The sequence below is a fragment of the Carcharodon carcharias genome, chromosome 2, assembly GCF_017639515.1.
Source record: "Carcharodon carcharias isolate sCarCar2 chromosome 2, sCarCar2.pri, whole genome shotgun sequence".
In the NCBI taxonomy this organism is placed as follows: Eukaryota; Metazoa; Chordata; class Chondrichthyes; order Lamniformes; family Lamnidae; genus Carcharodon; species Carcharodon carcharias.
In genome coordinates this window covers 2,272,841-2,288,573 of record NC_054468.1, presented here as the reverse complement: position 1 = coordinate 2,288,573, position 15,733 = coordinate 2,272,841, and the positions used below count along the sequence as shown (strand labels likewise).

At 43.9% G+C, this 15,733-nt stretch overlaps 1 protein-coding gene across 6 annotated transcripts in view; it reads right to left on the bottom strand.

Moving 5' to 3' along the window:
• The window catches only part of lrrc31 (leucine rich repeat containing 31), a 119,368-nt gene that overhangs the window by 78,134 nt on the left and 25,501 nt on the right, over positions 1 to 15,733 (bottom strand). For all 6 annotated transcript variants that reach the window (XM_041209430.1, XM_041209467.1, XM_041209450.1 and 3 more), the window contains exon 2: positions 12,974 to 13,035. In XM_041209430.1, coding sequence (XP_041065364.1) covers positions 12,974 to 12,986 — 13 coding nt within the window. In that variant the 5' untranslated portion in view covers positions 12,987 to 13,035. The remainder of the gene's footprint in view (positions 1 to 12,973; positions 13,036 to 15,733) is intronic.

The window sequence follows — 15,733 nt, the reverse complement described above, 5'->3', positions numbered from 1 at the left end:
TTTCATTCACTGGTGTACAAGGACACCCAGGCCCTTTTGTACATCCACATTTCCCAATAGATCATCTTTTAAATAATATTCTGCCTTTGTTTTTCACACCGAAGCGTATAACTTCACATTTATCCACGTTATACTGCATCTGGCACATGTTTGCCTATACACACTTATCTAAATTGCCCTGAAGCCTCCATGCATCCTCCTCACAACCCCGCCCAGTTTTGTGTTGATCCCTGTGGTACACCACCATTTACCACCTGCCACACGGAAAAAGACTCATTTATTCCCACTCTCTGCGTCTGGTCTATCGACCAATTCTCAATCCATGCCAGTATATTACCGCCAATCCCATGTGTTTTAATTTTGCCCACTAGCTCTTATGTGGAACCTTATCAAAAGCCTTCTTGAAATCCAAATACATCACATCCACTGGGTTTCCCTTATCTATTCTACTAGTTACATTTTCAAAAAAACTCCAGGAGCTTAGTTAAGCATGATTTCCCTTTCATAAACCCATGCTGACTTTGTCTAACCCTGTTAATGCTTTCTAAGTGTTCTGTTACCATGTCTTTTACAATAGATTCTAGCATTTTCTCCCCAACTGATGTTAGGCTAACTGGTCTGTAATTCTCTGTTTTTTCTCTCCTTCCTTTTTTAAATAGTGGGGTTACATTTGCCACCCTCCAATCTGCAGGAACTGCTCCAGAGTCTATAGAATTTTGGAAGATGACCACCAATGCATCCAATATTTCCAGGGCCACTTCCTTTAGCACTCTGGGATGTAGATTATCAGGCCCTGGGGATTTTTCAGCCTTTAATCCCACTAATTTCTCGAGCACCATCTTTTAATTAATACTGATTTTCTTCAATTCCTCCCTCTCACTAGACCCTTGATTCCCTAACATTTCTGGGAAATTATGTGTGTCCATTTTTGTGAAGACAGAACCAAAATACGCATTCAATTCTTCTGCTTTCTTTGTTCCCCATTATAATTTCCCCCATTTCTGACTGTAAGGGACCTACATTTGTCTTATTGTGTGCATCTCTAATTTCTTGTTTAATGCCTTCTCTTACATCTCCATTATTGTTTGGGGGCCTATAGACAACCCCCACCAATGTTTACTGCCTCTTGGTGTTCCTTACCTCCACCCAAACAGATTCCACATCATGATTTTCTGAGCCAATATCCTTCCTCACGATTGCATTGATTTCCTCCTTTATTAACAGAGCTACCCCACCTCCTTACCCTATTTGTCTGTCCTTCCTAAATATTGAATACCCCTGGATGTTCAGTTCCCATCCTTGGTCACCCTGCAGCCATGTCTCCATAACTGCAAGTATATCATTACTGTTTATATCTATTTGCGCTATTAATTCATCTACGTTATTACGAATGCGCCGCACATTAAGATACAATGCCTTTAGACTTGTCTTTTTAACCTTATTAGTCATCTTAGCTTTATTTTGCACTATGACCCCATTTGTTTTTTGCCCTTGTTTTTTCTGCCTTCCACTTTTCTGTCTTTCGTTTCTATCCTCATTTTCCCCCTCCTCTGTCTCCCTGCTCAGGTTCCCATTCCCCTGCCATTCTAGTTTAGACCCTCCCAGACAGCACGAGCAAACACCCTCCCGGGGGCATTGGTCCCGGTCCTGCCCAGGTGCAATCTGTCCTATTTGTACTGGCCCCAGAACCAGTCCCAATGCCCCAGGAATCAGAATCCCTTACCCCCTACACCATTCCTTCAGCCATGTATTCACCTGATATATCCTGTTATTTCTACTCTCGCTAACATGTGGCACTGGTAGTAACCCTGAGCAATCCTTTGAGGTCCTACATTTTAATTTACATCCTAACTCCCTATATTCAGCTTGTAGGTTAAAAAAAAAGGATGAGGTCCTATGTCGTTGGTACCAATATGTACCACGACCATTGGCTGTTCACCCTCCCCCTTCAGAATGCCCTGCAGCCTCTCCAAGACATTCTTGACCCTGGCACCAGGGAGGTAACATACCACCTTGGAGTCTCTTTTGCGACCGCAGAAATGCCTGTCTGTTCTCCTTATTATTGAATCCCCGATCACTATGGCCCTGCCATTCTTCTCCCTCCCCTCCTGTGCAGCAGAGCCATCCGTGGTGCCATGGACTTGGCTCCTGCTGCTTTCCCCTGAGAAGTCATCTCCCCCAACAGTACCCAAAATGGTATCTCTGTAACAGAGGGGGGCAGCCACAGAGGACTCCTGTACTACCTGCCTTCCTCTACTCTGCCTGCTGGTCACCCATCCCCTTTCTGCCTGTTCAATCTTTACCTGTGGTGTAACCACCTCACTTGAGTGTGCTGTCCACGATAATCTCAGCATCGTGGATGCTCCACAGTGAATCCACCCGCAGCTCCAGCTCCAAAACGTGGTTAGCCAGTAGCTGTAGCTGGATACACTTCCTGCATACATGGTCGCCAGGGACACTGGAAGTGCCCTTGACTTCCCACATAGCGCAGGAGGAGCATATCATGGGTACAAGCTCTGCTGACATGACTTTCCTTTAGCTTAAGTTCATTAGTTACTCTCTTTAAAGAATACTAATTACACTAGGGGCCTTATTCCACTCCAAACACTCCCACTACAGTTCAAAGTCCACACCTTATTTTGTTTAAGCTCATGTACGGCAGCAATTTAATTAGTAGAAAAAGTAGAAGTACTCACCTGACCCTACTTACCAATCAGCTGCCTCCTCTGCAACAAGTCACTTTTTGAATCGTGACGTCACTTCGAACTTCACTGCCTGAAGGTCCTGAGGGTAACGCCTCTCCTCTCTGGTCTCAGACTCTGTTTCTCACGCCCTTTAATACCGCTCTCACTGGCATCTCCTCTGAAATGCGTCTGAAATTCGATCTGCCACTTGTCTGCTCATTCTTCTGGCCTATGTTTTGTTGCAGTCGACTGGTATGAACTTCTTTATTTGTCACACCTCTCAACATTGGCATCATTGGCAAATTTTGAAATTTTATTCGGCATTTCAATGTCCAAGTTATTTATTCAAAAACAAAAAGTGGTGCCAGCAATGATCCTTGAGGAACACTATTGCCTACCATCCTCCAGTCTGAAAAAAATGATGTTTCCAACCTTATGCCAATATTTGAATCCAAGCTGGCAATGGGCAGAACTGTCCCAGATTTGCATTGAGTGCGGTAGGGGGCAGGTAAAACGACATTTTACCCACCGGTTGCAATGGCGGGTTTCACACCATATCGTCCCAAACCCACCGCATTAGTTAGGCATTCCCAAGAAACACACCCCGGGAAACACGTCGTTTCGATGTCAAGTAGGCTCTCATTCTCCTGCCACGCCATCACCTCGCTTATTCATCACGCCGGCCGCCATACTTAAAGTCCAGATGCGCGCACACATCTCGGTGCTTCTAGCCCATGACTATCGCAGGGAAGATGTCCACGAAAGACAAAAAGGCAGCCCCCAGGTTTAATGGCAGATCAATGGAATGCCATTTGGACATTGTGGAGGCCTATCGCGATGTCCTCTACCCCGCTCCAGCCGCAGGATGGAGAATAGCGTGACCAACCAGGTTTGGGAGGCGGCAGCAGTGTTGATCAGTGCCAATGCCGCACAGAAGAGGTTGGCCATCCAATGCAGATAGAGGATGAATGATCTCATCTGTGCAACCAGGGTAAGGCAACCATCTCATCACTCTAGACTCACACATTCACATGCCCATCACACATTCACTGGCATCTCACCCACTGCCAGCTCAAGAAACATCACTACTCATTCTCTCTCACACGCCTCCATCTGGCCTCATTTCCTCTGGGGACTGCCCCCTCGGCCCTCACCATCTTGAAGCCACTTGCACAGACCTTGAGTTGTTCAATCTGTTCAAAATCTATCCCATTTAGCACGGTTGTAGTGCCATACAACATGATGGAGGGTATCCTCAATGTGAAGGCCGGGACTTCATCTCTATGACTGCTACCGATACTGTCATGGACAGATGCATCTGCAGCAGGCAGGTTAATGAGGATGAGGTCAAGTATGTTTTTCCCTCTTGTTGGTTCCCCCACCACCTGCCACAGGCCCAGTCTAGCAGCTATGTCCTTTAAGACTTGGCCAGCTCAGTCAGCAGTGCTGCTACTGAGCCACTCTTGGTGATGGACATTGAAGTACCCCACCCAAAGTACATTCTGCACCCTTGCTACCCTCAGTGCTTCTTCCAAGTGGTGTTCAACATGGAGGAGCACTGATTCATCAGCTGAGGGAGGGTGGTACGTGGTAATCAGCAGGAGGTTTCCTTGCCCATGTTTGATCTGATGCCATGAGACTTCATGGAGTGCGGAATCAATGTTGAGGATTCCCAGGGCAACTCCCTCCCGACTGTATACCACTGTGTCGCCACCTCTGCTGGGTCTGTCCTGCCAGTGGGACAGGACATACCCAGGGATGGTGATGGTAGGGTCTGGGACATTAGCTGTAAAGTATGATTCCGTAAGGATGACTATGTCAGGCTTGACTAGTCTGTGAGACAGCTTTCCCAATTTTGGCACTAGCCCCCAGATGTTAGTAAGGAGGACTTTGCAGGGTCAACAGGGCCGAGATTGCTGTTGTTGTTTCCAGTGCCTAGGCTGATGCCGGGTGGTGCGCCAGTTTCATTCCTTTTTTCAGATTTTGTAGCTGTTTGATACAACTGAGTGTCTGGCTCGGCCATTTCAGAATCAGCCACATTGCTGTGGGTTTGGACCAGGTAAGGGTTACAGGTTTCCTTCCCTAAAGGACATTAGTGAACCAGATGGGTTTTTACAACAATTGACAATGGTTTTATGGTCATCATTAAACTTTTAATTCCAGATTTTTATTGAATTCAAATTCTACCATCTGCCGTGGCAGGATTCAAACCTGGGTCCCCAGAGCATTACCCTGGGTCTCTGGATTACTAGTCCAGCAACAATGCCACTACACCATTGCCTCCCCTCTTTGCCCATCACTTTTATAAGACCATAAGATATAGGAGCAGAAATTAGGCCATTTGGCCCATCAAGTCTGCTCCACCATTCAATCATGGCTGATAAGTTTCTTAACCCATTCTCCCGCCTTCTCCCCTTACCAATCAAGAACATATCTATCTCGGTCTTAAATACACTCAATGACCTGGCCTCCACAGCCTTCTGTGGTAATGAATTCCATAGATTCACCACTCTCTGGCTAAAGAAGTTTCTCCTCATCTCTGTTCTAAAAGGTCTTCCCTTTACTCTGAGGCTGGGCCCTCAGGTCCTAGTCTCTCCTACTTATGGAAACATCTTCCCCACATCCACTCTATACAGGCCTTTCAGTATTCTGTAAGTTTCAATCAGATCCCCCCTCATCCTTCTAAACTCCATCAAGTATAGACCCAGAGTTCTCAAAAGTTCCTCATATGTTAAGCCTTTCATTCCTGGGATCGTTCTCGTGAACCTCCTCTGGACCCTCTCCAGGGCCAGCACATCCTTCCTGAGATACAGGGCCCAAAATTGCTCACAATATTCTAAATGTGGTCTGACCAGAGCCTTATAAAGCCCCAGCAGCACATCCTTGGTTTTATATTCTAGTCCTCTAGAAATAAATGCCAACATTGCATTTGCCTTCCTAATTACCGACTCAACCTGCAAGTTAACCTTAAGAGAATCCTGGACTAGGACTCCCAAGTCCCTTTGCACCCCACATTTCTGAATTCTCTCCCCATTTAGAAAATAGTCTATGCCTCTATTCTTCCTACCAAAGTACATGACCTCACACTTGCCCACGTTGTATTCCATCTGCCACTTCTTTGCCCATTCTCCTAACCTGTCCAAATCCTTCTGCAGCCTCCCCGCCTCCTCAATACTACCTATCCCTCCAGCTATCTTTGGATCATCTGCAAACTTAGCCAGGATGCCCTCAGTTCCTTCATCTAGATCATTAATGTATAAAATGAAAAGTTGTGGTCCCAACACTGACCACTGATCACTAGTCACCGGCCGCCATCCTGAGAAGGACCCCCTTACCCCCACTCTCTGCCTCCTGCCAGACAGCCAATCTTCCATCCATGCTAATACCTTGCCTCTAACACCATGGGCTCTTATCTTACTGAACAGCCTCCTATGCGGCACCTTGTCAAAGGCCTTCTGGAAGTTCAAGTAGATAACACCCATTGGCTCTCCTTTGTCTAACCTACTTGTTACCTCCTCAAAGAATTCTAACAGATTTGTCAGGCATGACCTCTCCTTGATGAAGCCATGCTGACTTTGCCCGATTTTACCATGCACTTCCAAGTATTCTGAAACCTCATCCTTAATAATGGACTCTAAAATCTTACCAACGACTGATGTCAGGCTAATCGGCCTGTAATTTCCCGTCTTTTGCCTCACTCCCTTCTTAAACAGGGGGGTTAAATTAGCGATGTTCCAGTCCTCTGGGACCCTCCCTGACTCCAGTGATTCCTGAAAGATCACCACTAACACCTCCACTATCTCTTCAGCTATCTCCTTCAGAACTCTGGGGTGTAATCCATCTGGTCCAGGTGATTTATCCACCTTCAGACCTTTCAGTTTTCCTAGTACCTTCTCCTTGGTAATGGCCACCATACTCACCTCTGCCCCCCCCGCCCTCCGACTCTCATAAACTTTGGGGATGTTACTCGTGTCTTCCACCGTGAAGACTGATGCAAAGTACCTATTCAGTTCCTCTGTCATTTCTTTGTTCCCCACTACTACTTCTCCAGCGTCATTTTCCAGCGGCCCAATGTCCACTTTTGCCTCTCTCTTACCCTTTATATATCTAAAAAAGCTCTTGCAATCTTCTTTTGTATTACTGGCTGGTTTACCCTCATATTTAATCTTCTCCCTCCTTATTTCTTTTTTAGTTGTCCACTGTTGGTCTTTGTAGGCTTCCCAATCCCCTGGTTTCCCACTGCTCTTCGCCGCATTGAATGCTTTCTCTTTAGCTTTTATGCTGTCCCTCACTTCCCTTGTCAGCCATGGTTGCCTCGTCCTCCCTTTAGTATGCTTCTTCTTCCTAGGGATGAATTTTTGCTGTGTCTCCCAAATTACTCCCAGAAACTCCTGCCATTGCTGTTCCACTGTCTTTCCTGCTAGGCTCATCTCCCAGTCAATTCTGGCCAGCTCCTCCCTCATGCCTCTGTAGTTGCCTTTATTCAACTGTAATACCGTTACATCTGATTCCAGCTTTTTCCTCTCAAATTGCAGGGTAAATTCTATCATATTATGGTCACTTCCTCCTAAGGCTTCCTACACCTTAAGCTCCCTTATCAAATCTGCCTCATTACACATCACTAAATCTAGAATTGCCTGTTCCCTAGTGGGCCCCACCACAAGCTGCTCCAAAAAGCCGTCTCGTAGACATTCCACAAATTCCTTTTCTTGGGATCCGCTACCAACCTGATTTTCCCAGTCTACCTGCAAATTGAAATGCCCCATGATCACTATAACCTTGCCTTTCTTACACGCCTTTTCTATCTCCTGGTGTATCTTGTGCCCCACATCCTGACTACTGTTCGGAGGCCTGTACATAACTCCCATTATGGTTTTTTCACCTTTGCGGTTCCTCAACTCTACCCACACAGATTCTACATCATCTGACCCTACATCATTTCTTGCTATCGATTTAATTTCATTTCTCACTGAGAAGGCAACCCCATCCCCTCTGCCAACCTGCCTATCGGATGTACATCCTTGGATATTTAGCTCCCAGTCCTGATCCCCTTGCAGCCATGTCTCCGTGATGCCCACCACATCATACCTGCCAATTTCAATCTGCGCCACAAGCTCATTTACCTTATTTCATATTCTGTGTGCATTCAGATCCAACACCTTCAGTCCTGTATTTCCCATCCTCTTTCTCATTGTCGTCCCTTTATCTGATGTGCTTGAAGTTAGATTCCTAGCCCTTTCCAAACAGTCTGTCCAATTTTGTGTTCTGGAGACTTTAATAGCTTCTCCTGGGCTCTCCTTTCTTTTCAGTTTTTTCATAATTTTCCATGAAGTTGAATCCACTCCCCACACGCTAACCTGCTGCTGTGTTGTGAAATAGGTTGGCAGGGGTGGACAATCCAGCAGGGGTGTATGATTCTGGTGGGCAGGCCTAATAATGATATGCTGATGTATTACAATGAGGTTCCCAACGTCCGATGATAGAGAATGCAGCCCACCATCGGCGGGCTGAGTGGGCAATAGCAAACTAGTTTCTCACTGTCGTGAAACCAATTGTGCCATATTGTCCACTCATGCCACTGAACATGCCCGACGCCGGTGGGCATGGAAAATCCTGGACGCTAACCCTCCTTTCCCATTTAGTATGCAGTAAGAATTGATTCCTGAACTATGGAACTTTTCTCTCACTCCGATAAGTAAGTTTTTCATCACACAATCATAGAATTGTTACATTACACGAGTCCATTCAGCCCATCGTGTCTGCACTGACTCTGAATGAGCAATTCACTTTAAGCCACTCTCATGTCTTCTTCCCATAACTCTATGCATTGTCCTTTTTCAGGTAACAATTTCATTCCCTTTTGAAAGTCTAAATTAAGCCTGCCTCCATCACACTCTCAGACAGTGCATTCCAGACCTTAACCACTGGAAAAGCTTTTTCTCATGACGCTTTTACATCTTTTGAAAATTACCCTAAATCTGTGCCCTCTTGTTCTTGATTCTTTCACAAGTGGGAACAGTTTCTCCCATCTTCTCTATTCAGGCCCCTCATGATTTTGAATACCTCTATCAAATCTCCTCTCAGCCTTCTCTTCTCCAAAACAGCCCTACCTTCTCCAATCTATCTTCATAATTCAAGTTTCTCATCCCAGGGGCCATTCTCGTATTCTTTATTTCATAATTTGCCAAGTGCTTTCTTAACATCCATTCAGACAACATTGACTGTATTCCCTTCCATCAATCTTCACGCTTCACTCCCACAAAAAATTCTATCGGATTAGTGAAGTACAATCTGCATTTTACAAATCCATGCTGGCTCTCCTTAGTTAACCCAAACCTCTCCATGTGGTTGCTGATTTTTTCCCAATTTTTGTTTCTACAACCTTACCCACCATAGATGATAAACTGACCAGCCTGTAGATAATAGGAATTCCATAAACCATTTCTTGAATACAGGTGTCTCATTTGCCACTTTTCAATGCTTTGGTGCCTCACCTGTATCTAGGAAGATTATAGCAAGCTCTTCCACTATTGCCACCCCCACTTCCTTTAGCAACCTGGGATACAAGCCCTTCAGACGAGTCGATTTATCAACTTTTAGCACAAAGAGCCTTTCCTGTGAATCCTATCTATTTTCACCCTATCTATTACCGTTTTAATTCTTTCAGGGGATCTGGGTGTCACTATCTAGCATTTATTGCCCTTCCCCCATTGCCCTTGAGGAGGTGGTGGTGAGCTGCCTTCTTGAACCGCTGCAGTCCCTATGGTGTAGGTACACCCACAGTGCTGTTAGGGAGGGAGCTCCAGGATTTTGACTCAGCGACAGTGAAGGAACGGCGATATATTTCCAAGTCAGGATGGTGAATGACTTAGCGGGGAACCTCCAGGTGGTGTTGTTCCCATGCATCTGCTGCCCTTGTCCTTTTAGGTAGTAGAGGTTTGGAAGGTGCTGTCAAAGAAGCCTTGGTGATGCACCTTGTATATGGTGCAGAGTGCTCCAAATGTGCATCAGTGGTGGAGAGAGTGCATGTTTAAGATGGGTTCAGATCCAAGCCGACTGCTTTGACCTGGATGGTGTCAAGCTTCTTGAGTGTTGTGGGAGTTGCACTCATCCAGGCAAGTGGGGAGTATTCCATCACACTCCTGGCTTGTGCCTTGTAGAAAGGGAGCAGGCTTTTGGGAATCAGGAGGTGAGTTACTTACCTCAGGATTTCCAACCTCTGACCTGCTCTTGAAGCCACAGTATTTATACGGCTAGTCCAGTTCAGTTTCTGGTCAAAGGCAACTCCCTGGATGTTGATAGCAGGGGATTCAGTGACCTCTGCCATCGCCGCTTTGACTGATATTTTGTCAGCATCTTTAGTAAAAACAGATAATACTTATATGCCCTGGGCCTCAAAGCATGTATCACCTTCTTTGTCCCTAATAGAACTCTCCTTGTCTCTTATTACACACTTACTTTTTCGGTTCCCTTTTACATTAACAACTATTCTATTCTTAAATTCTCTCTCTGCCAGGCTTATTTTCTGATTCACTTAGCCTTTCAATTGACTTTTTTCTCATTTGAAGAATTTATCCGACATGCATCATATATCCTATTTTTTGGTTTAATCATATTCTCTATTACCCTTGTTATCCAAGGAACCCTGGCTTTGATTCCCCTGTCTTTCTCTCCTATAGGAAATGTACCTGAAGCATCTTCTCGTTAAAGATCATTTGTTATTCCAATACAGTTTTTCTGTCTTCCTTTGGTTCTGTTTTACCCTGCCCAGATCCCCTCTCATATCACTGAAGTTAGACCTCTTCCAATTGAGGATTTCTACTTTAGATTGTTCCTTGCTCTTCTCCATTACCATCTAAGCCTAGGATACAATGATCACTCTTAACCAAGTGTTCCTCCACATTTATTAGCTGAACTCAGGATGTTGTACCACTCCCGCCTTAATCAGAAGGCTGTCAGTTCAAGTCTCATTAAAGAGACTTGAGCACAAGAGTCTAGGATGATGATTGGGGTGCACTACTGTTGGACTGTTGCACATGACACATATGCAGTCTTTCAAATGAGATAGAAACAGAGGAAATAGGAGGAGTAAGCCATTCGGTCACTTGAGCTTGCTCCGCCATTAAACTAGATCATGGCTGATCTTCTATCCCCACACCCCTTTGATGTCTTTAATATCTAGAAATCAATCGACTTCGGTCTTGAACATATTCCATGACTGAGCCTCCACAGCCCCATGGGGTTAAGAATTCCAAAAGATTCACCTTCCTTAGTTAAGACATTTCTCCTCACCTCAATCCTAAATGGCCTCCACTTTATTTTGAGACTGTGTCCTTCCTGTCAGATCCTGCAAGTATTTTGTAAGTTTCAATGAGATCACTTCTCATTCTTCAAAACTCTAGAGAATATAGGCCCAGTCTCCACAATCCCTCCTGCTAGGACAATCCGGGACTCAGTCTGGTGAACCTTTCTTGCACTTTTTCTACATTGTTCCTTAGGTAAAGAGACCACAACTGTACACACTACTTCATGTGCAATCTCACTAAAGCACTTTGTTCCTTGCTCTTCTCCATTACTTTCTAAGCCTACGATACAATGATCACTCGAAGATCAAGACATCTTTATTCCTATACTCAAGTCCTCTTGCAATAAAGGCCAACATAGCATTTGCCTTCCTAATTGCTTGCAGCACCTGCATGTTAGCTTCCAGTGAGTCATTAACAAAATCACCGATATTCCTTTGGACATTAGCACTTCCCAACCTCCCCCCATTTAAAATATACTCTGCATTTCTGCCCAAAGTTTTTCCCCCCCACCCCCACATTATATTCCATCTGTCATGTTCTTGCCCACTCACTTAGCCTATCTAAATCCCCTTGAAGCCTCTTAGCATCCTCCTCACATTAGTTGCTAAATCAAGACCCCATCATGATTATCCCTCAAGGGATCTTGGGTCATTTTCATATTGCTGTTTGTGTGATCTTCCTATGCACAGGTTGGCTGCTGAGTTTGACATTACAACAGTCACTGCATTTCAAAAGGACTTTATTGGCTGTGAAGCTCTTAGGGACGTCCTGAGGTTGTGAAAAGTGCTGGAGAAATGGAAGACTTTCTTTTTGATCTCAGGACATCATTTCAAAGTTTGCTAAGAGCAAAATACTGTGGATACTAGAAATCTGAAATAAAAACCAAGTAGTAGAAGTTGTGGGTTTGGAAGGTGTCATGTGCCCATGTGTGTGCCTATTTCACTTGTCTGGCTCTTTAACTCTGAAGAGTCATATGGACTCAAAACATTAACTCTTTCTCTCTCCACAAATGCTGCCAATGCTTTCGTGAATTTGACCAGCATTTTCTGTTTTTATTTCAAACTTTGCACTTGATACAAAATTCAAATGTTGTAAATAGTGAGGAGGGCAGAAACAAATTTCAGAGAGGCTAGCCAGACAAGTGAAATAGGCACACACATGGTATCTTCCAAACCCGTGACTTCTACCACCTAGAAGAACAAGGGCAGCACTTGATGGGAACACCACCACCTGGAAGTTCCCCTCCAAATCACTCACATCCTGACTTGGAAATATATCACCGTTCCTTCACTGTCACTGGGTCAAAATCCTGGAACTCCCTCCCTAACAGCACTGTGGGTGTACCTAAACCACATGGACTGCAACAGTTCAAGAAGGCAGCTCACTGCCACTTTCTCAAGGGCAATTGGAGATGAGCAATAAAAATGTTCACCTAGCCAGCCATGTACAGTGAAAGAATTTTAAAAATGCAACTTTACACAGAGAAGTGTGAAGTGATTCATTTTGGGAAGGAGACTGAGAAGAGGCTACATGAACTAAATGGTACAATTTTCAAGTGCTTTTTGGAACAAAGAGACCCAAGGTTCATGTACCCAAAGTTTGTAAAGGTGGCAGGACAAGCTAAGAAAGCAGATAGTAAGGTACACTGGCTTTTGTTAACAGGGGCATAGAGTACAAAAGCAAGGAAGTTGGAAAACATTTATAAAACACTGGTTAGACCTCAGGAAGGGTGTTGAAGCCTTGGATAGAATGCAGAGATTATTCTACATGACTCAGTGATTCAAAACTTGTCTATATAATTTACTCACTGTTTAATCACAAGGCCAATGTTGATAATGTACATGAAAAGTTTGATCTTTAGTGAACAACCCCATCTAGAATCATCCAGCAGACGAGACAATTCAGTCCTTCATGCATATGCTAGCTGTTTGAAAGAGCTGTCAAATTAGTCCTGTTCCATTTAAAAATAATCATTATGCATACCTGTGTTCTCCATCTTTGGTTGAAATGCACTGATCCCAGGCCACACTATTCCTCCTTGAAACCTGAAAAATATTAATCATTTCAACAATACAAGAATTTAATTGAAAAAAATCAATAGTTATTTTATAACAATATCTGCATTTTCTTTAACACCTTAATAAATGATCCCAAAGCTCTGAGGCAGATTGGGAGCCTCTGCTGGAAAATTAGTGAAGCTCGGCTGGAGAGATATGTTTCCAAAAAGATTTTAGCAGGTGGAGAGGCTGAACTTTCAGCAGTGTTAACTTTGTCAGCTAAATAATGACATCTTAGTGGAGACAGATCCGAGCTGTTGAGACAAAGCCAAACTATGAAATTATGCACTCAAAGACAACAGAAACTGCAGTTATGAAGAGGGAGGCCTGGTCACTCACTGAACACGTGACAAGAACTCGTTCAGCTGACCACCCACCTGGGGATGAACTCTTGCATGCGGGGTTCCCAACTACCAGTATAGTGAGTATATCTGTAGCTTGGGAATAGGATAAATAAAGCAAATTGTGAGAACAAATATTTGTTATGTGCCATTGATATCAGGAGTAAGGCAAGATCCTTCAGTATTTGGCAAGTTAGCAGGGTGAAGGGGTGACAGAGCTACAGAATTTTAGCATTCGCAGCCGGGCGTCTGAAGATAAGGAAATGGCAGAACAAGGGACAGTGAGAAGGTTGCAAAATACATGGCGGTGAAAGTTACTCCTTAAAGAGGGGTAGATGACAGTATTCCTTGATGCGGATGCCCTTCTAACAGAGGTGGCAATGTAGATGAATGGATCAAAATATAAACCCACCTTAGAAATGGCCAACTGGCTTGTGACATACCCAGCGTCAAGAGGTGAAGGAAGAGATTGAAAGGCAGAAACTTCAGCAGCAATTGCAAGATCTGAAAAATAAAGCAAGTGATAGAGAGGCAGCGATGAATCAGTTCATGAAAAACTTGGAGATGGAGTAGAGGGAAAGGAAAGAGGAGGAGGATAGATAGATGTGAAGGTAAAGAAAATAACAAGATAAAGAAATGACAAAATGAACTTTGGACAGGTATGTCATGAAATGCTTGGCCACAAAATTGCCTCTAAAAACGGAGGTGGCTACATGTCATCCTGGAGGGAAATAGAGCTGTAGAGTGGACACTGGGGTCCCCTTGTGAGCGAGTCTCGAGAACAGCAGTCTGGCTGGTGGCACATCAGCAGAGTTGGAAACATGAGACTGAGGCAGCAAAGATTTGAGGAGAGAGATAGAAGCTTAGTGATTGCAAGGTGGTTGTGAAAGGGTTAATGAAACAGAGCAGTGAAAGATTTGAGCTGGAAAGGAAGCACTGGTTGAGTAAGGCGGAGAGTTAGTGTGTTGACAGTACCAGGTGCAAGTGTGGAGGGAAGAGTATGTGTGCTGAGACCCGTAACACTGGACGTTAAGGACAAATAGGATGTGTCAACCCGCCCCCCAAGCTGTGGGTGCCCATGAGGTGGGATACATGCCTCCAGCAGCCAGACAGAATAGGGAAGCCCAAGAAAGGGGGCCCGGGTTGCTGTATATAAAAAACTAAAAGCAGTTGAAGGGGGATCAAAAAGTAGGGAATCAAAACCACTAAAGTAATTCACCTGTTTGTTTTTGAGTTCTTACTTAAGTTTTAAGATGTTAAGACAAATATTGCAAGAACGGACAAAGCAAAGGAAGTTGCTGATAATAATGTATGTGTAGGTTAGTGTGTTCTTTGGCACTTTGAGTTTATAGCTCATTATAAGAGTTCAAATCTCTAGGATATATGAAAGTATGGTTGCGATTATTGAGTGTGACGTGTGTCAATTTAATATTATGTAAAGTTGAGTTGTGGATCCATGGGGACCAATTAGTGTTGGGATTTTATTGTTATTACATTTCTCCCAGATAAAAGGAGAGTTGTGGGGAAATATAAACTTTAGTGTGGTGCCTCTTTAAGAGGCTGTATTTGCAGAGATTGCAGTCTGCGATTTGTACTGATTTCTTTTGTGTGAAAGATTACAGGCTCCCTTTGGTTTTAGGCTAAATTATTAACTTTGTTTTGAGTTTTAATTACAGACACTTCAGCAGTTTAAGGACGACAAGTAATGTGATTTTTTTTTCGAGCACATGCTATTTTTCTCTACTCGTGTGTGGAATAGACAGGTTTTTGTGTGCTTCAAGTTTGAGTGTTTATCTTCCCACAATTATGATTTTGTGGCAATAGTTTCTTCACTTTAAACTTCAAAAGCTAACAAAAGAGAATGTGATTAACTTTTTCAAGTCATGAACCTGAGTTATGGTTACACGATTCCAGGATATTTTCATGTGGAAATTTTAATCCTGATGCAAATTCAGGAAAGTGAGAAAGGGGTAGTTTTGTTGAAAGTGATAGCGATTAATCCTGCACAAAAACAAAAATACCTGGAAAAACTCAGCAGGTCTGACAGCATCTGCGGAGAGGAACACAGTTAACGTTTCGAGTCCGTATGACTCAGACCTGCTGAGTTTTTCCAGGTAGTTTTGTTTTGGATTTCCAGCATCCGCAGTTTTTTGCTTTCACAATTAATCCCGTGTCTGTTTGTTTCTGGTTAAAGACATTATACAGGGATTAAAAGTTTTTTGGGGGAACCCATTGATTTGACATGGAGGGAAAAGGAATTTGATAAAAGTTTTAAAAGCCTTTCTTTGTTCAGGGGAAAAACTGAATGAACTGGTTTGTCTGTATTAGTTTTTTCGATTTAAAAG